General features: G+C 43.6%; 1 protein-coding gene across 1 annotated transcript; it reads left to right on the top strand.

Annotated features, from left to right (window-relative positions):
• The first annotated feature begins 456 nt into the window (after positions 1–456).
• LOC116617789 (stimulated by retinoic acid gene 6 protein-like) lies at positions 457–19,651 on the top strand. The gene is made up of 21 exons (XM_048734129.1): positions 457–613; positions 728–787; positions 1,261–1,327; positions 1,754–1,839; positions 2,413–2,564; positions 2,673–2,793; positions 3,115–3,166; positions 7,733–7,876; positions 8,261–8,337; positions 8,583–8,644; positions 9,837–9,898; positions 10,142–10,283; positions 10,895–10,970; positions 11,174–11,249; positions 12,065–12,113; positions 12,363–12,489; positions 13,008–13,115; positions 14,673–14,836; positions 15,266–15,394; positions 17,970–18,017; positions 18,859–19,651. Exons 1-21 carry the CDS (start codon positions 603–605, stop codon positions 19,188–19,190), a joined length of 2,145 nt encoding a protein of 714 aa, XP_048590086.1. The 5' UTR covers positions 457–602; the 3' UTR covers positions 19,191–19,651.
• The last annotated feature ends 7,554 nt before the right edge of the window (positions 19,652–27,205 follow it).

Raw genomic sequence — 27,205 nt, 5'->3', positions numbered from 1 at the left:
ACAACTAGCACATTTTGCCGATAAGAGTGAGAGATATATAGAGATTTATAGAACGGTCCTTAGTGAGACTGGAGAACATCGAGAGAGAAACAACTAGCACATTTTGTCGATAAGAGTGAGAGATATATAGAGATTCATAGAACGGTCCTTAGTGAGACTGGAGAACATCGAGAGAGAAACAACTAGCACATTTTGCCGATAAGAGTGAGAGATATATAGAGATTCATAGACCGGTCCTTAGTGAGACTGGAAAGAGGTTCTCAAAGTTTGCGTCTGTCTGATTCTGTGTTTAAAGGGAAAGGTGACAGTTTTAGCCATTTGCGCGGGAAGCGCGACGAAATTTTGATTAAATCTAGAAACAAAAATATTTTGAAGTCAATTTAAGTAAGCCCCCCCCCCACCCCACCCCTCTTATGCGAAAAAGTTAACGCTGCCCCCCTATCTTAGCAGCATTTTAAATAGTGTCCCCCTCCTCCTGAGGCCATTAGAGTAGAGTTGCCTGCGGAGGAGAAGGCTGTTGTATGTTGATCAAGATGTTGTAAGGTTGTGCAAGCAAATAAGCTTTCCTACATTCAATGACACGATCTTGATTCATACCACCAATGATAGAGCGGTAACTATACATAAAACATCAATATATCAATTTGTAATCGATGCTGTTCGATGAGTGTACATTTATCTAGAAAATCGTCAAGCTAACATCTTTGTATCTGTTACTGACATAAAGAGAGTACAAAATGGAAAACGGTACCATGGATTCAAATGTAACTAACGGAGGAAACACGAGGTATGTATCCATTTTATTGTGAAGTTCAAACACCCTAAAATAATAAAAGTTCAATGGCGCATGTAAGCGCTTGCATTTTTTTCGACGGCTTTTCAACCTAAGCGATGATTGTGGTTTCTAACCGATCTGGCGAATGCTGCTTTATTGTTGTTTGTGGTATGACTGTTCAGGGGCAGATCCAGAAGTTCCTGAAAGGGGGTGGGGCGAAGCAAGAGATTAAAGAGGATGCATTTTTTCCTGTGAATTGCATTATATTTTTTGTTGAATTACTATATATTTATTTTTTAGCCAACTATCTAAAAATACGTGGGGGGGGGGGGGGGGCGCTCGGCCCACCCCTTGATCAGCCCCTGGGTTTTGTTATCACCTCTCACTGTTGTAATTGAGCAGTTTTACTTGACATTTCTAGTACTGTTACGTTACCCATGAACCATGGTTATGATACATTATTATTTCACCTATAATTTTTTAAGCTATGTTGGGTCTTGCACTCCCTCAGAAGACTACCAGCTTTATAACCAGATATCTCTTGGACCAGCGGTAAGTAAAGCATCTAATGATTGGGGACCAGCAGCGATTAGTATCTAATGATAGGGCACTAGCCGTAGTAGCATCTAATAGGGGAGCAGCGGTGAGTAAAACATCTAATGGGAAACCAGCGGTGATTAGTATCTTATGATAGGGGAGAAGTCACAAGTAGCATCTAATGATTGGGGACAAGTGGCGAGTAAAGCATCTAAAGCATCAAATGGGGGAGCAGCAGTGAGTAGTACAGTATCTAATGATAGGGAACCAGCAGCGAGTAAAGTATCTGAGGGCGGACCAGCCATAAGTAAAACATCTAAAGCATCTAATGATAGAGGATCAAATTGATTTTATATTTTGATATAAATATTTTGGTTATATCGATATGATATTAGTCGATGAAGGCTCTCATGATCTAATGTTAATATTATTTTTATGCAGGTTTTGATTATACTGATATTAGTGCTATTGAAGAGGCGAACCTCCCGATGGCTAGGCTGTTGTGATGGTCGGCCTGGTATATTGCCGTAAGTGTTATACTGCAGTTAGTAGATAGAATACTCTAAAGCCATTTTAATGGTATAACCTATTTTGTAAAAACCTTGTACGTGCAAACAGTGAATGAAAAAAACTATATGTGGTGGCAGTTTTGCTTTTGAACACTAATTATTCACAAGCATATTAAATGTCATAATTAACTCAATGATGCTAGAGCCATATCATTGTTGGATTATTCTATGATTGGTCCATTTTTTTCATTCATTCGGAAAATAAGACCCATGCTACCTTTCCTAATGGACTTTTGCTGTGTTCACTAAAACAAACGTTTTTGAAATATTTTTATAAGTTTTATGTTTGAGAGCCCATAGCTGTTGCGCATCACCTCATTGAATTTGAATAGTTTATATTTTCATTTTTGTCTTTTTTGTTAGTACTCAGCGCTGGCCGTGACCCCAGTTTTCTTAATGTCTCCTTAAAATTTCCCTCCAGTATTTCGAGGCCTGTTATGGCCCTCATCTTTTTTTTTCAGTGAAGCACTTTACCTTGTGGAAAAGATAAAGATAAAATAAGATACGATAAGCATCATTTTTAACCAACAGACCCATGGACAGCCTTGGGAGTGAATACAACAGGTTTTCCTATGCAATGGCATACGCAGCGATGGCCGTGGCTGTGACTGTTCTGTTTTTTAACAAAATAGAGGGGAAAACAGGGCAAGTCATCCACTTAACAGGCCCTTCATGGGTAAAAGGTACCATCTTGCTAAGCAACAAATTAAAAAAGAATCATGACTTAAAATGATGCTATTTACAATACAGAGGCTAACTAGTTATCATCTGTTGTTTTTTTTACCTTGCAGTGTTCGATGGCATTTTGACTGTTATTTTGTTGGGTATCATTTTTCTACCGATTTTTTTTTGCCTGTCTACAAATGCAAGGCTTCTTGGTGCAGTAGTGGGATTATTCTACACTGCTATGAGGTAAAAATGCTGAATGCATTAGGTGGGTGCTACAACTGTTTTGGCAAACAGTTCATCCTCAATTCCCTGGTCATTTTTTTTTATAAAGACAATTTTTTCAGAACCCTAAAAAAGTGCGGGATTTGGTGCTCCACATTGGAGAGGGTCCAAAATCTTTAGAATGCGAGTGATGATGAGTGGTAAGGCCACAATCAGGCCTGTTGGACATAAAGTTTTTTTTTATTCTGTCACCCTATTTGTTTGATTTTATGGATTAAGTACCCATTCTACTAGTTTTAAAATTAATGCAAAATATCATTTTTTTTATTCTGTAAATATTAGGTTTACCTTTCTAGTGGTTGTCGCTCTTCGCTGCCCCTTGGACCAAGATTCTGTAAGTAAATCGTTATTGTTTTCATATCACTTCTTTTGTGCTGTTTATTTTCTTTTAATAGCCTACTTGCACTGGGAAATCAGATGAATTTTGAGTGCCAAATGAAAGCCAAATGAAACGAATGTGTCTATCATGCCTGAGAGCTATAAAAAAAAACTAGAATTAGCCATTCTGACAAGGAACTTTCTAACTAATCTTTAGAGTTGAATTAGTTGCTTTTTTTTGTTGGTGTTACCCCACTTGGACAGAAATCTTGTGAAATTGGGTGAAATACGGTAATATGTGGATAAAAAATAAGAAAGCCAATGCAGGTGAATACAGAGACTGTAAAAAATCACAAAAAATAGGCTGGTGGTGAGGTCCAAAATCTTGTGGCTCCTGCCTAAGGCAGGTGAGTCGACAGCTATAAAAAGCTTCAGCATGCATGAGTTTACCACCAAAATGTAATGTGAGGGCCATTCCATTTTTTATCCACATCTACACACCCACCATTGAGCAGGAAAAGTTACATTTCCACCCCTTCTGACATAAACTTTGAAAATTAAACGAGACTTACCTGGAAGTTGAAGTTTGATTGTAATTCTACCGAGTAATAGAATGCTGAGAGATTACATGAGATAGCAAGCGCATGCGCCAATCAGTTTTTAAAAGACATGGCCAAATGTGTATGTACTTATCAGCCTATAATGGAATTATAAGGGAGGGTATGGGAACTTGAGCATGCAATAACTCATGACTTGACGAACCCACCACTGTAGTAAGTGTCCCTTATATTACCTTATGGTTTATAGGGCTTTACATAACTTAACAACAATTTGGACTGACCGTCCATTCTATAAGGGCGAGTCCTAGAAATGTACTTGTTCAGTGTACAACAACACAGATGTTTGGATGCTCAAACTGCTCCAAAACTAGTTTGGGGTTAGAGAACGCTGGTCTGCTCTGCTTAATGTTATCTGGAATAAGGAAAGTGATTTTCCTCTCAGAGTGCACTCATCTGGTCTTTCTCTAACTTCTGTAGACACCTGGTTATAAGGCAAAAGGGGGGAAATAAATAAACCAACATGTTACTCCAACATAGGGAGAATGCATCTGTGTGAAAGGCCCCTGGGTCTGTCTTCCAAGACACAATTAGGAAGCTGGGTGCTCAATCTAGATAAGTCTACATCTGGTGTACCCAGTACTTGAGTGACTTGGGAAAATATCTCTGGTTGTAAATGCCACTCTGTTCTATTGTTAAACTGCCTTGAGTACTTGTCTGCTTCCTGGTTAAGTATTCCTGGCAGATGACAGGCAGTTAACCAAATATAATTTTCTATGCATAACAACCAGATATCTTTTGAGAGGGAGTTACACTCAACAGACTTAGTACCCCCCATGGCATTTATGTAGCATACAGTAGTAGAGTTGACACTTTTTATAGAGACATTCAGTAATGAATGATCGAAGTCTCAGGTAAACAGCTAGCATTTCAAGTTCATTCATGTATTTCCCCTGTTCTAAGGGAGTCCCTGGGCCGCTTGGCACTGCCCCCCAGCCAGTTTTTGAGGCATCGGTTTTCATCTCAACCTCTGGGTTATTTTGCAGTATGTTTTTGTAAGCAGTAGGCAAATTAGTTATCCACCATTTCAAATCTGTCTTAGATTTGGGTGATAATGTCATGTATGCCCCAAATTATTGCCTTTGCTTGCTCTCAGAGCCATTTTCTTATCAATTTCAATTGACCTGTAGCAAAGTGGGCCATATTGGACACCTGGTAGGCTGGATACAAGCAGTCCACCCTTGAAACCTTTCTGATTGTGACATGGTTTTTCTCTAACAGTTGCTTGCAGGCTAAAATATTATTTTCTGCCTTATCAGATGTGAGATAAACTCTCATGCTAGTAGAGTCTAAAACAAATCCAAGAAAAACCAACTTCTTACATAGATTCAACACTGTTTTTTTTATAGCTAATAACAAAGCCTAGCTTTTTAAATAGCTGTTGTGTAGTTATAATATTGTCAAGACATTCTGCCTCAGTAGAGCCTTGTAGGTAAGCAATCATCAATGTACCCAACATTTATGTATCCCTTATTTCGTAAGGTAGAGTACACTGGTTTCAGTAGCTTTGTGAAAATATCTTGGGGCTGAAGCTGGCCCATTGGCCAGACAAGTGTATTGATAAATTGTGTTTTTCCACTTAAACCTCAGGTATTTTCTATGTTCTAGAGCAATTGGCACAGTGTAATATGCATCTGTAAGATCAAGGGATGCCATGTAGCATTTCTCTTACATCAGGTGAATACTGTAGCACATTTTAAACTTTCCATTTTGAAATAAATATGTATTCTATAGACTCAATAAGGCCTTTTAAATTTAAGATCACACGGTATTAGTGCCGTTCTTCTTTTTCCGAAGAAAAATAGTTGAAATGAATTGATCATTACAAGGTGTGGCATGTTCAATTACACCTGTTACTAGAAGCTTATCTAGTTCAGTGTCAATTATCTCTGCCTCATTTGGGCTAAACTTAGTATCACTCATTGGGTAGGTTTGTTGAAGAAAATCCATAAATTTAATATGGCAGTGTTGAACCATATCAAGGATATGTTTGTGATAAGTTAACTCTTCCCATGCAGACAAGAACAACTTTAGCCTGCCAGCAATTTTTATTTTCTTGTCTCCTACCTGAGTTTGGTAGTTGGTTTGTCAGTGTTGGTTCTTTTGACCTGGTTTCTTTCCCCCTTCCCTCTTCTGGAAAGGGCAGCTGTAGTTTTTTTTTTTTTTTTGACCCGTTGTAGGCTCTGTAATTCCCTCTTGAGTACCTATTGTTATAGTTATCCCTGGGTCGTTTGTGCTTTAGTTCCTTTGTGTCCCTTCGTAGTTTGGATGTGATTTGATTAATGTCGGTGATGTCTTTCACCGACACTAAACTGTCATCACCAAACAATTCAGTAGATGGTATTAGAAGGGGCACACAAGTAATGATAGCTGGGATTTAGCTCATATCTGAGAGCTTCTCTGCGTCTAATGTTGAGTTCACGGTTGGCATTTGCCAATGGACCCTATCCAGGGTGTCCACAACATCTTGTTTTGTTGGCCATTCAGCTTTGGTTAGTAAGTCATTTAAGACTTGTACAACTGCTGAAATGCCTTTGATCAGAGACTTTTGTGACCTTTGCAGCTTTATGTCTTTCGTCCTTGCCTCCTTTGAGATGTTATTCCAGATGGCAAGGTTATTTTTGTTTCAGTAAGAGCCTCACAATTTTTTGGTTCACCATAGCGCTTTCTAGTTCAGTGAGCTTGTCATCGTCAACTTTTTCGGTTAGGAAATTCTTAACAATGTCGGCTAACCTTGCATTAATTTCAGGACTTTCCTGCTCAGTAGTGGAGTGTTGCTTTGAGAGGTTTTTCAGAATATCTTGTTCCTCACAAGCAGAGTTTTGTGAGTCGTCGGCTTTCTGTCTTTTGCTACTGGCGGGCCCGTGGACGTGTTGTCATCCTGCTCGTCATCACTTTCACTGTCAGAAAACAACTCATCTGGCCGATTTTGATTCTTAATCAAGTCGCCTAGGGATAAAACCCCTGTATTCATATTTTTTGCAAGGTCTGCAAAAACTTCTTTCAAGACACCTGCAATATTTTCTCCTGTATTTTGTTCTGTTGAAAATGATGCGACCCTGTAAGCTTTGTTGGCAGAGATGGCGACTTATTTCCCGCACTTTTGCCATTCGACGATTTCTTTGGTTTGCTGCTTTCGGCTGCATCTGACGACTTCGTAGTCGTGCCACTTTTCAGCAGCTGAATGGGATCTTTGGTCCCCAATTCATAAGTGGGATCTTTCGTCCCTGTTTCAGTGGACTTTTCGTCCCTGGTTCTCCTCATGGGAGACCTCGTGGTTGTTTGCTTTGGTGGTGGCCTCGTCATTATAGGGCCCCATTTTTCCAAAAGGTCATCGTTTGGCATCTTCACGACTGACTCTGTATTGTCTCTCGACAAAAGTAGGTCTCTAGTTGTCGTGCTAGTCGAGTTTTTCAGCTTAAAAACCCGTCTTTTTCAATCTGTAAGTAGCGTAAATTAAAAATTACGTCTTCAGCACTGATTGGCGTAGTACGTCGCACTGTTTGGCGCATGCGCTTGCTGATCTCATGGGATCTCTCTTCATGATAACGAGGTAGAATTACCTGTGACCCCTCAGAAATTTTTTAATTTCTTCCTTACTGTACCTATTGAGGATTTGATTTCTTAAACTGATCCTTCAGAAATTCCGATTGGCAGCCAACAGACCCCAGGAAATTTTGGCATAACCTTATCAGAAACCCCTTAGAGTTTTTTCGTTGTTTCCTTGCTGGAATTCGAAAATGATACCATTAAGATATCAAAACAGTCCCACTATTTATTCTAGCAACCACTCAGAAATTTCTTGGATGGTGTATACCCCTCAGAAATTTCACCCACAGCCCATGCCCCTCAAATTTTCCTCAATGGTGGGTGTGTGGATGAAAAATGGAATGGCCCTGATTTCTTAGTGCAAGTCATCTTGTGAAAACTCATCTACATGTACACTGAATGCATTTTTGTTTAAGGTGTTTAAAGCTTGGCCCATCTTTGTTGACCTGCCTACTTTGATGGCTTACTTATTCCTCATGGGTCGTTTTCTAATGATATCTGTGAAAGAAATCAGGAAGTTCTACAAGAAACTTAAAACTAGATCTGAACTACTTTGTGGGGTAAGAGATGAGAACATACCTGGCAACTCTCCCGCATTAGGCAGGAGTCTCAATATTTTGGACCCCTTCTCCCGTTCTTCTGCATGGAGACCAAATCTCCCGCTTTTTGACGATTTTCATTGTTTACGAAGTTATAACCACCCCTCCCCCAAAAAATGTACATACCCCACCCCTCACCTAAAAGAATTCTCAAAGCTTGAGATTTTCAGAGGTTTACTGGTATGAAAATAGGTGTAATCAAATCCATGGACAGCAAATTCAACACTTTCCCCTCTTTTAAATCTTTCTATTTCCCTCTTATTGCAACACCTTGATCTGGTATATTGTATAATTTTTATATATTTCATGTTTATTTTCATAAAACACATTTTCAAAATCTTCCAGACTAAACCAGAGTTTAAAGTGAATCAGTTATACATTGCTCATGTGAAGACTCTCCTTGAAGGAAAGGAAAAGTCAAAGTATGTAAAATTATAGTGTATTGATGTTCATTTTGAAAGATATGACAGACAAAGTGGATAGAATAGGTGTATATGAACTGTATATCAGGGACGGATCTAGAGGGCCCCCTATTTTCAGATTTTTGGCTTAAGAATAACAAGAAATTTAAGGAAATTCATGGACAAGAACAATGAAAACGACCCCCTTCAGTATTCCTGTCATTATGTAAAAAAAAAACACTGCTACTATTTTTTTTCTTTTACAGTTATGGTGAAAAAGTCAAGTGGTACAAGAAAGGACGCAATTTTGTATACACTCCAATCCCTGGTAACTTTTTTTAGCCCAAGAAAAAAAATTTAAATCCCCTTAGCCGGCACATGCTCCCCCCTTCCCCTTGACTGCCAAAAAGTGGGAATTTTTTTCTTATTGAAGGATATTTAAGTTCATTCCATTTTTTTTTATTCCCTCCCCCCCCCCCCCTCAAATCCTGGGTGTGTGCCTGCTAAGAAGAGATTAATCTTTTGCACACAGGATGACCATAGCTCATCTGCTGCTCTATCTTTGCACACAGGATGACCATAGCTCATCTGCTGCTCTATCTTTGCACACAGGATGACCATAGCTCATCTGCTGCTCTATCTTTGCACACAGGATGACCATAGCTCATCTGCTGCTCTATCTTTGCACACAGGATGACCATAGTTCATCTGCTGCTCTATCTTTGTACACACGATGACCATAGCTTATCTGCTGCTCTATCTTTGCACACAGGATGACCATAGCTCATCTGCTGCTCTATCTCTGCACACAGGATGACCATAGCTCATCTGCTGCTCTATCTTTGCACACAGGATGACCATAGCTTATCTGCTGCTCTATCTTTGCACACAGGATGACCATAGTTTATCTGCTGCTCTATCTTTGCACACAGGATGACCATAGTTTATCTGCTGCTCTATCTTTGCACACAGGATGACCATAGCTCATCTGCTGCTCTATCTTTGCACACAGGATGACCATAGCTCATCTGCTGCTCTATCTTTGCATACAGGTTGACCATAGCTCATCTGTTGGTCTATCTTTGCACACAGAATGACCATAGTTTATCTGCTGCTCTATCTTTGCACACAGGATGACCATAGTTTATCTGCTGCTCTATCTTTGCACACAGGATGACCATAGCTCATCTGCTGCTCTATCTTTGCACACAGGATGACCATAGCTCATCTGCTGCTCTATCTTTGTATACAGAATGACCATAGCTCATCTGCTGCTCTATCTTTGCATACAGGTTGACCATAGCTCATCTGTTGGTCTATCTTTGCACACAGAATGACCATAGTTTATCTGCTGCTCTATCTTTGCACACAGGATGACCATAGTTTATCTGCTGCTCTATCTTTGCACACAGGATGACCATAGCTCATCTGCTGCTCTATCTTTGCACACAGGATGACCATAGCTCATCTGCTGCTCTATCTTTGTATACAGAATGACCATAGCTCATCTTTTTTTGCAGATTTTAAGTACTCCATGTCAATTTTATCCACGGTCATTGTGGGTGGTATTATCATCTATGAGGTATGTAAATTAGATTGTTGATGGCACTAGTGAATGAGAGAATCTTCACCCCTGCAACTCACATAACTGTTAAATTACAAAACCACAACCTTGATGCTCTGTGATAGTGAAGAACTTTGAGTATTCCATTCACTGGAAGTGATTTTTTATCTCTTTGTTGACATTGATTTCTTTATAAATCTTCTTTGACTGTGATTTCTTTACAGCTCTTTGTTGATTGTGATTTCTTTATAACTGTTTTAGGTGGTGGTTATAGAAATTGGTGAAGTATCTGGATATTTTATCAAGTTAAAGGAAAGTTATGTCAGCAACAAGAAGTATTCTATTTCTAAGATGGGGGAAGAAAACTATAATTCCAAAGTTCGTATCTATGATATTCTCATCGGTAAGTTCATGGTGACAAGGTGAATAGCTTCTACCTCATAATCTAAATCCACCTGAATATCAGGTGGTACTTAGTGGTACTGGCTTTTGTCTCTAACGCTATATTTCAAATATACCTGGGTTCTGCTCAATCTCATGGAATTTCGTAAGAAAATGTACAGAAAGCATACTACATCCAGTTTCCAATCGAAGCGTGTGAGCATTGTCAGTGGAGATGGTACAACAGGCATTCATCCCCAGTGGTTCTTTTATGCTCCCCAATTAATGGTGCTGTCAATAGTTGCATTGTTTTTCTAGAAGATGAGACATTTACGATTTACAATGTAGACTTGCTTGTTTTACACCTTTCCAAACTGACTGACCTAACCGTGATTGAAGCCCCATCCAGAGATAGATATTAGAGGGGGGAGGGGGGATTTGATGGAAATCCACTCCTTTTTTAATGGAATAGTAAAATTCATGTTCTGCATGAAATAATGACTAAAGAATCAAACTTATGTCTAGGCCCTCCAATCCAGCTATAAAATTATTCGCTCCTTCAGTCCTCTTGCTTTAGAGGCCTGTGCAACACTGAGCTATAGCTGATTGATAAGTTTGATTGGTTCTTTCCAGCCACCTTCATCGTTTCCTCAATTGTCGCAGCCCTTTACATGTACTTCCAGATGTACCGGATGCTATTAGCACACAGGTAGACCAAAGATTACCATATCACACAGGTTATCCACAGATAATTATATCACACAGGTAGCCCACAGAGTACAAAGGTAAGCATACAGGTACATCACAGATTACCATATCACACATGTCACACATCAGACCAATTTCATTATCTTTATCATCAACAACATCATCATCTTTATTATTATTAATGAATATTTATCTTGTCTCTAGACAACATGTTATCAAGCTTATGCAAGGAGACAGACGATTCCTTCCCAGAAAAATGCCCACACCAGATATTCTAGTGGTACGTTAGAGATTACCATAATAAGGGTGACGATTGTCACGTCTCCAACACGCCAGATAATCTAGTGGTACGTTAGAGGAGAACCATAATAAGGGTGACGATTGTCACGTCTCCAACACGCCAGATAATCTAGTGGTACGTTAGAGGAGAACCATAATAAGGGTGACGATTGTCACGTCTCCAACACGCCAGATAATCTAGTGGTACGTTAGAGGAGAACCATAATAAGGGTGACGATTGTCACATCTCCAACACGCCAGATAATCTAGTGGTACGTTAGAGGAGAACCATAATAAGGGTGACGATTGTCACGTCTCCAACACACCAGATAATCTAGTGGTACGTTAGAGGAGAACCATAATAAGGGTGACGATTGTCACATCTCCAACACGCCAGATAATCTAGTGGTACGTTAGAGGAGAACCATATTAAGGGTGACGATTGTCACATCTCCAACACGCCAGATAATCTAGTGGTACGTTAGAGAGTACCATAATAAGGGTGACGATTGTCACGTCTCCAACACGCCAGATAATCTAGTGGTACGTTAGAGAGTACCATAATAAGGGTGACGATTGTCACGTCTCCAACACGCCAGATAATCTAGTGGTACGTTAGAGAGTACCATAATAAGGGTGACGATTGTCACGTCTCCAACACGCCAGATAATCTAGTGGTGTGTTAGAGGAGGAACATTATAAGGGTGACGATTGTCCTGTCTCCAAGTGAAGAGTATCCGCAATGGGTTATGGTATTCTGAATACGCCAAAGTAACTCATGACTTGTATAAATTGACACTTGTTTGGCTCTTGCAGGGCATGAGTCTGCGCTTCTGTGGATACCAGATTGCGTACTTTCTATGGGGTATGTTATCGTAATCACTTAATAATTTTTACTTCTTAATGACTTACAAAAAAGCAACTCTGCATTTTGACGGCTTTTTCTTTAAAAGTTCGCAGTATTTATATTTCATTATTAACAACACTTTTCAGGCTGTCATCGGGTATATAGCCATGGTTACAGGTTGACCTCACAATGCAGTGACTGCTGTGTTTTTTTTTTTGCATATTATTGCGCATGCCGCTGCTAATCCCCGTTGTTCACTGTTTGCAGGCTACCTTATCATGTTTGCCATCCTGGTGGCTTTGGTGTTGTTCATATCACTGTGCGTTGAGATATTCCCGTCGCTGCTCGACCCTGCGATCATCAATATCATGATTAACATACTAATGGGCCTTGTGTAAGTTTTCAAGGTATTTAAAGGGGGTGTGACATGAATTTACCATGGGGCAGATATACAGGTATTTAAAGGGGGTGTGCCATGAATATACCGTGGGGCAGATATACAGGTTTTTTAAGGGGGTGTGTCATGAATCACCATGGGGCAGATATACAGGTATTTAAAGGGGGTGTGTCATGAATCTACCATGGGGCAGATATACAGGTTTTTAAAGGGGTTGTGTCATGAATCACCATGGGGCAGATATACAGGTATTTAAAGGGGGTGTGTCATGAATCACCATGGGGCAGATATACAGGTATTTAAAGGTGGTGTGTCATGAATCTACCATGGGGCAGATATAAAGGTTTTTAAAGGGGGTGTTTTATAAATCTTCTCTCCAGCACATAGACAGGTACTTTAAATATACAAAAAAGACAATACATCTGCGCCACCTTGTTACCATAGTGATGGTATATGCTGCTCGTTCCGTGACCTCTTTTCAAGGCAGTATAATTACCCCATGACTTTGTCCACAGGCCTACGGTCGCTTTGGCCTTGTTTGTGTGGCTTTTTCAGAAGATACTGGCGGTCTTCGTCTTCAAGGATCGGTCTATAAATAGCAAGGTCGTCAACATTGACAACAGGTAGTCCAGAAACCTCTCCTGTCCTATTCTCGTCTTATTTATTTAACATCATCATTGGACCCAAAAAGATGAGACATGTTATACGCAAGACATTAGACTCGAGACATGTTAGACGCAAGACATTAGACTCGAGACAGGTTAGACCCAAGAAGTTGAGACATGTTAGATGCAAGACATTAGACTCGAGACATGCTATACGCAAGACATTAGACTCGAGACATGTTAGGCGCAAGACATTAGACTCGAGACATGTTAGACGCAAGACATTAGACTCGAGGCATGTTAGACGCAAGACATTAGACCCGAGACATGTTAAACGCAAGACATTAGACTCGAGACATGTTAGACGCAAGCCATCAGACTCGAGACATGTTAGACGCAAGACATTAGACTCGAGACATGTAAGACGCAATACATTAGATTCGAGACATGTTAGATGCAATACATTAGACTCGAGGCATGTTAGACCCAAAAAGTTGAGACATGTTAGATGTAAGACATTAGACTCGAGACATGCTATACGCAAGACATTAGACTCGAGACATGTTAGACGCAAGACATTAGACTCGAGACATGTTAGACGCAAGACATTAGACTCGAGACATGTTAAACGCAAGACATTAGACTCGAGACATGTTAGACGCAAGCCATTAGACTCGGGACATGTTAGAAGCAAGACATTAGACTCGAGAAATGTAAGACGCAATACATTAGACTCGAGACATGTTAGACGCAATACATTAGACTCGAGGCATGTTAGACCCAAAAAGTTGAGACATGTTAGATGTAAGACATTAGACTCGAGACATGTTAGACGCAAGCCATTAGACTCGAGACATGTTAGACGCAAGACATTAGACTCGAGACATGTAAAACGCAAGACATTAGACTCGAGACATGTTAGACGCAATACATTAGGCTCGAGACATGTAAAACGCAAGACATTAGACTCGAGACATGTTAGACGCAATACATTAGACTCGAGACATGTTAGACGCAAGACATTAGACTCGAGAAATGTAAGACGCAATACATTAGACTCGAGACATGTTAGACGCAATACATTAGACTCGAGGCATGTTAGACCCAAAAAGTTGAGACATGTTAGATGTAAGACGTTAGACTCGAGACATGTTAGACGCAATACATTAGACTCGAGACATGTAAGACGCAAGACGTTAGACTCGAGACATGTTAGACGCAATACATTAGACTCGAGACATGTAAGACGCAAGACATTAGACTCGAGACATGTTAGACGTAATACATTAGACTCAAGACATGTTAGACGCAAGACATTAGACTCGAGACATGTTAGACGCAAGACATTAGACTCGAGACATGTAAGACGCAAGACATTAGACTCGAGACATGTAAGACGCAAGACATTAGACTCGAGACATGTAAGACGCAATACATTAGAATCGACTTTTCCGTGCACTGTTATCTTATCTCCCTTTTCCAGCGCTGTTACCTTATTATCTCCCTTATCCAGGTGATTGTAACTTATTATTCACCTTTTCTAAGCACTGTTACCTTATTATCTCTCTTTTCCAGGCGCTGTTACCTTCTGTTATCGTTTTTCTTCTTCTTCTTCAACATCCTGGTGGGTCTTATGTCGTGCGTCCTGCGCATCCTCAAAGGCATGCTACTAGGAATCATGTTCATCGGGAGAATCGATCGCCCGCTCCTCATGAAGGGGTTCACGGGAATGGATACTGGTGAGCGGTGTTACAATTAGTTACCCACCTAACCAAGTGATATTGTTGGTATTGCTGATTTTGTTGCTGTTGTTTATGGATCTGTTGTTGTTGCTTTTGTTTTGTTTTTTTGTCGCTGTTGTTGTTGTTATGTTTGTTGCTGTTGTTTTTGTCGCTGTTGTTGTTTTTGTCGCTATTTTTGTTGTTGTTGTTGTTGTTTTTGTTGCTGTTGTTGTTTTTGTTGTAGGTTCGTATCATTGCGTTAGCGCTCATTGTGGCCGTGTCTTCACTGTTTTACTAAAATTATGGGCAGACGAAGAATTTAATGTCTCTGCCTTGTTCCCCCAAGACCTGCTACGTTGCGTTTACGTGGCTTTGTAAAGCACAAACTGATTAGTTTTTATCATCCACGTATTTCCTTATTATACTGATGTATTATTTCCGTATTAGCATACATGGCATATCTTGGCTTTCTTCATCTCCAAGTCGCCCATAAACACCCTGTGATCCTCGTATACTGCTACATTCTCTGGAACGAGGCTTACAAGCGACGGCTCGGACGTAATGAAGAGAAGTTCTGTAAGTTTGACTGCCATATAGCTCCGCGGCTCTGCTATGATATAATCTATATAGCTAGTAGGAGCTCCGTGGCTCTGCTATGATATAATCTATATAACTAGTAGGAGCTCCGCGGCTCTGCTATGATGTAATCTATATAACTAGTAGGAGCTCCGCGGCTCTGCTATGATGTAATCTATATAACTAGTAGGAGCTCCGCGGCTCTGCTATGATATAATCTATATAGCTAGTAGGAGCTCCGCGGCTCTGCTATGATGTAATCTATATAACTAGTAGGAGCTCCGTGGCTCTGCTATGATGTAATCTATATAACTAGTAGGAGCTCCGCGGCTCTGCTATGATATAATCTATATAACAAGTAGTAGCTCCGTGGCTCTGCTATGATATAATCTATATAGCTAGTAGGAGCTCCGCGGCTCTGCTATGATATAATCTATATAACAAGTAGTAGCTCCGTGGCTCTGCTATGATATAATATATATAACTAGTAGGAGCTCCGTGGCTCTGCTATGATGTAATCTATGTAACTAGTAGTAGCTCCGCGACTCTGCTATGATGTAATCTATATAACTAGTAGGAGCTCCGTGGCTCTGCTATGATGCAATCTATGTAACTAGTAGTAGCTCCGTGGCTCTGCTATGATGTAATCTATATAGCTAGTAGGAGTTCCGCGGCTCTGCTATGATGTAATCTATATAGCTAGTAGGAGCTCCGTGGCTCTGCTATGATGTAATCTATATAACTAGTAGGAGCTCCGCGGCTCTGCTATGATGTAATCTATGTAACTAGTAGTAGCTCCGCGACTCTGCTATGATGTAATCTATATAGCTAGTAGGAGCTCCGTGGCTCTGCTATGATGTAATCTATATAACTAGTAGGAGCTCCCTGGCTCTGCTATTATGTAATCTATATAACTAGTAGGAGCTCCGTGGCTCTGCTATGATGTAATCTATATAACTAGTAGGAGCTCCGCGGCTCTGCTATGATATAATCTATATAACAAGTAGTAGCTCCGCGGCTCTGCTATGATGTAATCTATATAGCTAGTAGGAGCTCCGCGGCTCTGCCATGATGTAATCTATATAACTAGTAGGAGCTCCGCGGCTCTGCTTTGATGTAATCTATATAACTAGTAGTAGCTCCGTCGCTCTGCTATGATGTAATCTATATAACTAGTAGGAGCTCCGTGGCTCTGCTATGATGTAATCTATATAACTAGTAGGAGCTCCGTGGCTCTGCTATGATGTAATCTATATAACTAGTAGGAGCTCCGCGGCTCTGCTATGATGTAATCTATATAACAAGTAGTAGCTCCGCGGCTCTGCTTGATCTTATATCTAATATGCTAAGGAAAAAGTGTGTGCCATCTCTCACGGACAAAAGGAGCAACCAGAAAACACAAGAGCCACACGAATGACAATCCCTAGCTAATAGGGGATATCGGGAATGGTTTTCACTTTCAAATGATCAGGCAAAGAGAAGCTTCAATTTAACCATTTTTCTTAGCGAGAGAAAGCACTCGCAAACGCGCCATTTTGGAGCCCTACACAGAGACCCAAAATGTATTTCTGACAGCCAAAAGCACCATTGACGTCCAGAACTTCGTGGTTTTCAAGCAAATTACAGTTAATGTTCAGGCGAAAAAAAAGCACTGTTGACAGGATATCACTTTTTGAAGACTTTTGTTTGCGTCTTGCACGACACCAAGCGCACGCATTTTGTAAACAATCATTTCAAAGAGGTTTTAAAACTTCCACAATAATATCAATTAAATACTTAACTATTAGATTAAACTATAGAATAAAAACTTATTCTAAACCACTTTCAACTTCCATTTATTGTTAGATTCAGTTCTGATGTCCTGTCGGTCCATGTTTTTTTCGTAAATATGACTTTGCTCTTAATAAGTACTTAAGTAAGTAAGTACGACTAAACAAATCTCAGCCGATCTTAAATAAGCTCAAAGCCACATACCTTCGTATCACATTTCACAGAAAATAGAATGGAACGCACCACCAAAAATACAACCAAGACCGGGCCGATGAAGCAAGGATTCGTGCTTTTCAATGCCCATACAAACGTGTTTGAAAAACTTTCATTGCATTTGATTTGAATGTCGACGTGCTAACTCGCACGAATTTCCCGCCAAACACTCTGAACACAGGGCACCCAGTAAGGCAAAGAAAAGTAAATTTTATTTTGGACGTAGTTTTTTATAGCGTAGCATCAAGAGAGCAAAGGATAAGAGAGGGATACTTTGGTAGCATATAAAATTTCTTATAGAATAAAATAGAGATAATTTATAATGAAACTTGATACATAGAATATCGTTAGCAATCCTGTTATATTGGTTTATTTCCAATATAATAAAATAATATCCTATGCTTTCAGTTTTGGCACACTTCTTCACAAATCGAATTCATATGATTATAATGTAACAGGTTTTATTTTTCAGATCAGATAGTGGCTCTAATGTCTTTTATGAATTAGAAACGTGAATGTTTCACGGGTACCCACTAGTATAATCTATATAACTAGTAGGGGATTAATTACATCTGGAATTTTGTATTTCCAGCATACCTTAATGGAGAAGAACGACTCACAGACCCCGAAAAGGGACACGGTAGGGCCATGTATCCATCCATGTTTGTATGTGTTTAGTACAGATGTGTGTTTAGTACAGATGTGTGTTTAGTACAGAAATGTGTTTAGTACAGAGATGTGTTTAGTACAGATATGTGTTTAGTACAGCGATGTGTTTAGTACAGAGATGTGTTTAGTACAGAGATGTGTTTAGTACAGAGATGTGTTTAGTACAGAGATGTGTTTAGTACAGAGATGTGTTTAGTACAGAGATGGGTTTAATATAGAGATGGGTTTAATTCAGATATGTGTTTAGTAAAGATATGTGTTTAGTAAAGATATGTGTTTAGTCAAGAGATGTGTTTAGTAAAGAGAACATGGTCTTTTGGTTTAGTACAGGGATGTGTTTAATACAAAGATGCGTTTAGTACAGAGATGTGTTTTGTAAAGATATGTGTTTAGTAAAGAGATGTGTTTAGTACAGAAATGTGTTTAGTACAGAGATGTGTTTAGTAAAGAGATGTGTTTAGTACAGAGATGTGTTTAGTATAGAGATGTGTTTAGTACAGAGATGTGTTTAGTACAGAGATGTGTTTAGTAAGGAAATGTGTTTAGTACAGAGATGTGTTTAGTACAGAGATGTGTTTAGTACAGAGATGTGTTTAGTATAGAGATGTGTTTAGTACAGAGATGTGTTTAGTACAGAGATGTGTTCATTACAGAGATGTGTTTAGTAAAGAGATGTGTTTAATACAGAGATGTGTTTAGTACAGAGATGTGTTTAGTACAAAGATGTGTTTAGTAAAAGTGGTATTTAGTATAATAAAGGGTGTATTTAATAAAGATGCGTGGCCTTCATTCGAATACATTCTTATTTTCAGAGCTGCCCACGTATCCGCGCGTGTCTGCGCGGGCGCTCAACAAGTGGTTCGTGGCGGTCACGATCATCAGGAATCCATCGCTTATTCTTAACCGGAAGGGCTTTCTCAAAAACGTCATCCTTGGACTATCACGCCCCGAGGAAAGCTGTTTAGACCAAGCTAGGGACCCCAGGAATGGCGGGAAGATCGTCGACGCGTGGCAAAACGCCGTCCAAAGTGCGCTTGAAAAGAATGCCGGGAATGAGTCTGCACTCGCTAAGCATGACGGGAATAATGCGTCTGTTTCCGAACACAAAAGTACTCCTTCTGAAACGGTTATACGTTTCGTATGATTTCGTTCTTGATTGCTTTTTTCAATCTCAGTCTCGTTTTTTTATAGATTATGTCTCATACATTTACTGTATTTTTGGCTGCTAGAAAGGGGGGGGGTTGGGCCCTCTGGGCCACCCCCCTGGCCACGCCCCTGCAGCAAACAGATACATAGATAGCTTTATTAGTCCTTTGCAGCCAGTAGGATGGAATACGGACAATACAATTTAATATTAAATATCATAATGCGTAAAACTATTATGTATACTAAGCTAAAACAAAGTAATATATTACAAGGAATTAGAATGCTGCAATATGCATTATTAAACTATTTTGGAACCTATTTGCTCGATAATAATAATTTATTGATTTCTATAGCTTTACAATATATAGGATAGAACATAAGATATAATTACAATAAAATATGGCAGATTAATTACAAAAAATCTATATCTTAATTGAAATAAATACAATAACTAATAAATATAATTTTGTAATAAAATATTACTATGGAGGAAAATATCGGTCAAGAACTTAAAGGTTAAAAGCCTCCTTAAATAAGAAAGTTTTAAGCTGCGTTTTAAAGTTTGAAATATTTGTACTATTGCTAATTTTAAGAGGGAGGCTGTTCCATAGCTTAGGCGCGGATAATTCAAACGAGCGGTCACTGAGAATGACTAAAGACTTAATTCTGGGCGGTTGGAGCTTAACACCACTGTTCGATCTTAGATTATACGCAGAATGTGGTTTTATTGTAACAAGTTCGCTTAAATATTGTGGTGCGAGTCCGTGGATAGCCTTATACGTCAAAGCCGCATTGTCACCAGTTCACTTCCGGTCGATTACCTAACATTATCCGATAATTTTTAACGGAAAACGCGAAAAATATTTCAAAATATTGAAAACAGTGTCTCTATTGGAAGTTTCTTTGAGGATGTGATTGATTATTTAGAGCGGATGGCCTGTTAAATATCTCGGATTCTAATAGGTTCAGTGATAATGCGGCTTTAACTTCGCTGGGATAAGCGTAGGTGATGATGTGATAATGAAATTCACGCCTGTTAGAAGTCTGGGATCCTGGTTTGACCGAGAAATTCTCTGTGCCACACACATCACAAAGACCTGTAGTGCGTCGTTTTTTCACCTTCATAATATCAGAAGAATATGCGGGAACCTCTCCTTCGAGGCTGCTGAGACGTTAATGCATGCCATGTCGTCACGAGTCGGGTAGACTATAGTAATAGCTTATTGTATGGCCTACCTGCATACCAGCTCACGGAAGTACAACGAGTTCAAAATGCAGTATTTTGGGAAAACGAACTCCACATGGAGAAAGACGACCACTCGATGAGTCAGCAAACTACAACAACATTATTCACAAAGCATCATGGGTATTAATACATTACACCTACCTGCACACCAACTCACTAAAGTACAACGAGTTCAAAATGCAGCTGCACGACTTATCCTCTGTGAGAGTAGACGCTGCCACATAACACCACTCCTTAGGCAGCTACACTGGCTTCCCGTTGAGTTTAGAGTAAAGTTTAAAGTATTATTATTAAAGCCGCATTGTCACCAGTTTACTTCCGGAGGTCCGACGGAAGCCTCAACCGTTAAAAGACAAAAGAATTTGCCCAGGTGGCAAGAAAGTTGTGTTAAGAGATTGATAAAGTAGTTATTTGCTGTCCACTCACGTTTTTGGTGCAAAATTTTGGTGCGGAACCAGTATATTTCGCTTAGTTATAGGGGTAGGGATGTCATACTAGGATCACCATTTATTTCCTTTCTAATCTGAACAACAACAAAAACGAGATATGCCCGTCTCGCTGATCGAGTTTTTCTTACTCTCCGCTAAAACCATCGCGTCTTCGTGTTTAGCCATCTTGCCCGTAAGACCCCTAGAGACTACCCCTGCGCCCACGACACCGACCAGCCCAGCGACCCCTGCCAGCGGACCGCCGATCAGAACCCGTATCCCACTCAAAGAGACCCCCACCCCGGCGCTGGAAAGCGCCCCTGCAGCGATGCCGGATGCCACAGACACAGCATGGGTAACGGCAAAGGCGCGCTTATGCTTCTTCCGCACCTGTCGATGATGCGTTATCTCGTTTTCTAGAACCGCCTGAGTGACACATATTTTCTGGAGTCGGAAGCTTTGCACGTCGCCGCCGATGCTTGCCGGAACGGCAGGCGTCATGTGCGTACCCTCCGGGGGGGCAAACGCTGGGAAGCGAGGGGTATATGGCACCACTGTTAACGTCGCTGTTTGCCATGCTTGTTATGTCGGACCTAGGTAGGCTCTAATACAAGGCGAACAGGCTTGCCCTTAAAGTCCACCCGTCTACCGCGGTCATCCCTGATCCATATTTGGATACTCGAGACAAACTCAGAAGAAGATGCTGCGGCACAAACGGGGATGTCGGGTCCATAGACGACTTTCTCGTGCGGCCTCCTGCGGGTTTCTAGGCAAGCGAGAACGTTTGAAGGCTCGCCTAAGGAGAGGCATTGCGTGCGGTCTACGATGTCGCAGCAGATGTAGAGGGCCTCTATTTTCGGCAAAGCCACCTTAAGTGGCCTCCCCCCAACTGATCGTATTTAGCCTCTAGGCCAAATAGTGCGCAAAGCTCGGCATTCAGGCACGCAACGCCATTGGACTTGAGCGCGATCTTCCCGGGGATCCAGCTTCGCGGTCAGAATCTCGCTTTCAGCGCGGTTGATCGTTTCCACGATGGACTCGGCCGTTTGGTGCCCGGCTGGCAGAGTAGCGATTGGCGGGAGGGCGGCTATAGTCGTTATCTGATGCTCCCGCTCGAGATTATACCAGCTGTTAAACAGCGAGCACTGCCGGAGCGCCACGAAGCGTGGGCGCCTTATCGGCCGCTCGAAGAAGAGCGTCTGTTCCCCTTTGGTGAGCACAGTATGTAGGACCGCCATTGTGTTGAACACAGCCCGCCTTCGTGTTAAATAGGACTGAGCATGGATTGGGAAGGCTGGCGGATGCTGAACAAGGAGGCGATTCCCCGAAGGGAGGTGGAAGAGACGAAGAAGGCGGCAGTTGCGGCGGGAGCCTCTATAGCCGAGCATATCAAACACGTTATAGCCGAACAAGTCAAAAACCCGTTTCCCTAGGTCTCTGACCCTCGCGCAAAAGCTGCTCTACGCCGTGCCCGCGACCCCCGTGGGGAGCACGACCTCAGACATCACCCCACTGCTCACGCAGCTAGAGATACACGTGGCTGAGGACAAATCATTCACGACTAGGTTCCGAGACATATTCAAAGAGACAGTAGTCACGCACAAGTCCGCCAAGGAGTCTCGCCGGTGGCTATCGGAGCCTTGCTATGGGTACTGGCCACAGCAACTCAACTTTGCGGTCTGGTGCGCAACCGCCGGATGCGCGGTGTCCCTAACCGACCCCGATTCGCCACGCTCCCCTCTGTCGTCAGGGGATTTCTAAGGTTTCATGTCTACTTTACCACGCGGAGGATACTCTACGAGCTCGGCGCCCCCCTGCCTGGCGACAGCCCGTTCACGCAAAAAGGTAACCCCTACAAGAAAGCCGTTTTCGAGCGTCTATGTATAGAGTTCGGTTTGCCGCGTAACCCGGACTTCCGATGGAAAGGCGGGCGGAACCACGGGCTAGGCGATGTGTTTGTGTTCTACCCGGGGGAGGGGTATCGCAACGTGCACGTGATCCGTGGCTACGACACGGCGGCGGACGAGTACCCGAGCCACCTCAATCTGTTTAGCGACGGTGGGACGTACAATAGTGGGAAGCAGGTGTGTTTTATACGCAACGACGACCACGGGGGCGTGCAATATAGCTGGTTCACGCCACCCAAAGGTGAGGGGCTGACAAAAGCAGGGCTAAGAAGACTCGATCGCTCCGTCGAGGCGTTCGTCTACGCAGTGCTTGGCGGGCAGGTAAACGTCCGTTCCTCTATCGCGGGGGCCGGTAGGCCGGCCATGGAGGCGCAGGTGGAGTTCACGAAGCTGCTTGAAGACGCGATCATAGAAAAAGGATTGTGGCTGATGCCGAGCGATTTGGTGATAAACACGCAAAGCGTCGTGGGCTATAACAATAAACTGCAGAAAGCCACAGACTCCATGACGCTCGGCGCAAACGCGATCAACACCGAGACAAAGCCAGTCGGTGCTCATAACATGGCCGGTGGGCATCCTAGGGTGCAACACGTGACTGATCCGAGGATCGGCCGCGTGCCGTTCCGGCGGCGAAGCAAGGCTTTAGCACCTGCGAAAGCGCACGCAGAGGGCGCGGCGCCTGCCCCCTCTTCACGCATGCGTGCTGCGCATAGCATGACTGCCGCCGGAACGGCAAGCGCACCCGGACCGGGCGAAAAAAGTGACCACACCGCCCTAAAGGCGGGGTTGTCGGCACTCGCGGTGGCCGCGGCGTATTACTTGTTCCGATGATTGTTTTGCATTCGGCGAACCAAGAACGCGGCTACGGCTAGAATGAGCAGCCACGCATTTTCGCCACGGAATTTTACCGCTTCTCCTGCAGCCTTAAACACGAAGTTCGCGATGCTGCCTACTAGCCCAGGGAGTAGCTCGCCTGGCTTCTTTCCGATAGCATTAAGCCCGTTACCGACCCCTCTGGCCACGGAGGAGAGCGACTTGCCGAGCGACGTCACAATGGCCGCGATCGTCGTCGCTACGGCCAACCCGATAGCGGTGACGGTAAAGCCGTCCTTTTTGAAGATGGCTTTGATGCGCTCTCTGAGCGGCATTCGGTTCTCGAGCTCTCGGTTTTCGCGTTTTAGTTCGTCAATCTCGGATAGCCTCTCCTCGTTGCGCTCACGGGCCTCTTGGCGGCGACTCTCTGACGTGTTAGGGTCGTCGATGGTCTCCCTGTCTGTGGTTACCACCCCTTGCAGCTGTTGGACTCGTTCTGTGTTCTCCTGGATGGCCGCGTCTATCTCTGCCACAGACCCCATCGCCAGCTTGAAGCCTTTCAGCTTTGCAGCGTCCTGCCGAACGCCCCCGTTCTCATTGAACAGCTGTCTTGGTTTAGTCCAACCTCCTTTGTCGAGGTTGCGAAGCTGTATTAGCGTCTTTCCCCTCCGGTCTGACTGGAACCGTATCAGATTTTCGTTATGGTCTGGGTATTTCTCCCTGAGGGACGCGAGACCGAGTCTTGTCGCTGCACCCTCTGTGGTGAACGAGGTTTCAGCGGATCTTTGCGTCCGGGCCCCCTGCGATGACGTGCTCGTCATTGGGATCGACTCCCCATCGGCCATTGACCGTCGGGGTCAAACGGGATAAGGGGCGTCGTCTCGTCGTCCCCCGCTCCGCGATCGGCGGACGCACCCGGCAAGGTATTGTCAATGTCAACGTCAACATCCATGATGCGTGCGCATAGCCCATGCTACGCTATATTAGAGATGTCTAACAGTCCGCACGATAGCCACGTGACTTCGTACTACTAGGAATGTCAGTCAGCGATAAACTTGACCCCCAACGGACACCCAGAACTCCTCTGGGGTTGAAAGCCGAGAGAACTGTTCACCGGGTCACTCTCAACCCGTCGACGGCTTCCCCCGGCGAGACGCTATATGTGGCAGTCCTAAAGCTATCGGAAGGCGTCACGCTCGTGCCTGGCTCCTTGAGGGTCGGTTTCGATATCTCCATCTCAGGCCAAGCAAATAATACCGTCGTGAACAACATCGGCCGAAATCTCGTGAGCAGCCTGAAAATCACGTTTGCAGGAGAAACGCTTCAGGACACCAACCTCTACGATGTCTTCAAGACGTATGAGGACCTTTACCTGTCCAAGGTCGAGAGAGAGGACCGCCTGGAGCAGGGCATACAGTCAGAAAACATGCGCAAGCTTCGCTCCAAGGCTGGCGATAAAGCGACTAGTAACGCCAAGGAGAACGCTCTAAACGCCGCCCACGGGGCGAAGTACACCATCCCGCTAGACCATTCTCTGCTGACGGACCACGGCGTACTGTACCCAAGGGCGCTCTCCGAGGCGCTGCTCTTCGAGATCACGCTCGCAACGGTTGACCAGGTAGTAGTCGGAAGCGATGTTACCAAATTATCCTATGGCATCAAAAATCTAGAGCTGGAATACGAAAGCCTGAGGAACGACAACCTCGCCCGGTCTGCAGCCGCCGCCTACCAAAACGGCACAACGTCCTTCTACGAGCAAGTGAACCTTCACAAGACCTTCGTGATTAGCAAAGGGACGGACAGCATAATCAACGAGAGTGTCAACCTGCCGCGAAGGTCTATGAGTGGTCTGTTGCTCCTCTTTGTGGAGCCATACACGGAAGGGTCTCGCGACTCTGAGAAGTTCGTGTACCCCGACATCAAGAGCGTTCGCGTTACAATCGACAGCATGCCAAACAAGGTCTTCAGCCAGGGACTGCGCCCCACGGATTTCTGGAGGGAGGCGAAAAGGCGGTTCGTCCGCCCCTCCCCGGGGGGGGCACAGCGGAGCGCCTGCCGCCTCGGCAGTCAGCCCCGAGTCGTTTTATGGCGATAACAAGTTTGCTCTGTGGATCGACCTTCGAACGACGGACGACAGTGCTATCCATGGGGGCGGTCTCCGATTGGTCAATACCCGCGACGGTGTGCATATCGAGATAAAACGCACGGCAAGCGGCCAGGGTACCGTAAACTGTCACGTGTTTGTGGTGGCCGACGCCCAAATGAACCTTATGAATGGACAGCTAGAGTCCATACAATACTGAGCACAGACACGAAGTGCGCGAAGCGCTTGCTTTCCCGGCGCAGCGCGGTATGGACCCGAAAATCATCCCATTTAACGCTCTCATCGTGGGCCCGACGTCATGCGGGAAGACCCGATTCATAGTAGACCGGCTGTGCGGCTCTTTCCGGGGCAAGTTTGACTACATCGTACTCATGTGCCCTACCTTTGTCTACAACAAAACATACGACGGCTTTGGCGAGGGCGACAATCGTCTGTTTGTCGTCACACCTGAGGCGGGTCAGACCGACATACTGCTGAGGCTTGTCTCCGCTGTCTTCGAAGGCACTAATACGCTAATCATACTGGACGACTGTGCGGCCTCGAAAGACGTAAAGAGGCGCTCTGACCAGCTCGTCAACTTGGCGTTTAGCGCGCGCCACGTGGGTATTAGCGTGTGGGTGATCACGCAGCAGCTCACCAGCATCACGAAGCCGTTCCGTGAGAACATCGCGGCCTTGGTGGTCTTCTATACGCCGAGCAAGGCGGACATGAAAGCTATCCTGCATGACTACGGCGCGGAGCTCTCAGAAGAGAAGATGAAAGAGTACATGAAGGCCCTCAAGACGAAAAAGTTCTCGAAGTTAGAGTTTTCCTTGCGTCACCCTTATACCATCGCTCTAGTTGAACAGTAAGCGCAGTAAATCACCGCCCACGTATACGTATACATATACGCATTGATCACACCGCCCTCAAGGCACGTGATTATAAATATATACACACGTGTTGCACCTTAGCCACGGCAGGGGTGCATGATGAGCGACGAATACTTTGAGAGTCTTCTTGAGAAGAGCGCCGCCGGCCTCCCGGCCGTCGAGTCGTTGGGCTGCTCGACGCAGCCTGCCGGAACGGCAACCGGAGGTGAGCAAACTGAGATAGCAGACGCGAGGGAGAAACTCGCGATTCTCGTAGCCTCGGGGAAGTCGAGAGAAATGGTAGGCAAGGCCCTGACTAACGACGACGTCAAAAGCATGAGCGCCGAGGAGGTGAGGAAGTACGAGAAGCGATACGAGACCGCTCTAGCCAGCCGGACTACAGACGCCCTGGCAGACAGCTTTCTGAAGCTTACGAGCAAAGCTAGTAGGCATGGCGCTGCCGATAGACAGTTTGGTCGATCTTCACAATGACCTAGTGTCCGACTACATCATCAACAACAAGCTCCGCACAGTGTGAGCCTGTCTCTACGCTGCGGTCGTTTGATGGCTTTAGCCGTCGGGGCGTTACACGTAGCACGTCATGTGAACACCGCCTTAACGGCAAGCGCTGACACGCGGTGTCAACACGAGGTAGCAGTCGCGG

This window comes from Nematostella vectensis, chromosome 11 (assembly GCF_932526225.1).
Source record: "Nematostella vectensis chromosome 11, jaNemVect1.1, whole genome shotgun sequence".
Taxonomy (NCBI): Eukaryota; Metazoa; Cnidaria; class Anthozoa; order Actiniaria; family Edwardsiidae; genus Nematostella; species Nematostella vectensis.
This window is presented reverse-complemented; position numbering and strand designations above follow the sequence as displayed.

What these genes read in the sequence shown, in the direction of transcription:
- LOC116617789 (XM_048734129.1), top strand. An exon ending in TGTATACACTCCAATCCCTG is followed by an intron (nt 8,645 to 9,836) that starts GTAACTTTTTTT and finishes CTTTTTTTGCAG; the next exon opens with ATTTTAAGTACTCCATGTCA. An exon ending in TATCTATGATATTCTCATCG is followed by an intron (nt 10,284 to 10,894) that starts GTAAGTTCATGG and finishes GGTTCTTTCCAG; the next exon opens with CCACCTTCATCGTTTCCTCA.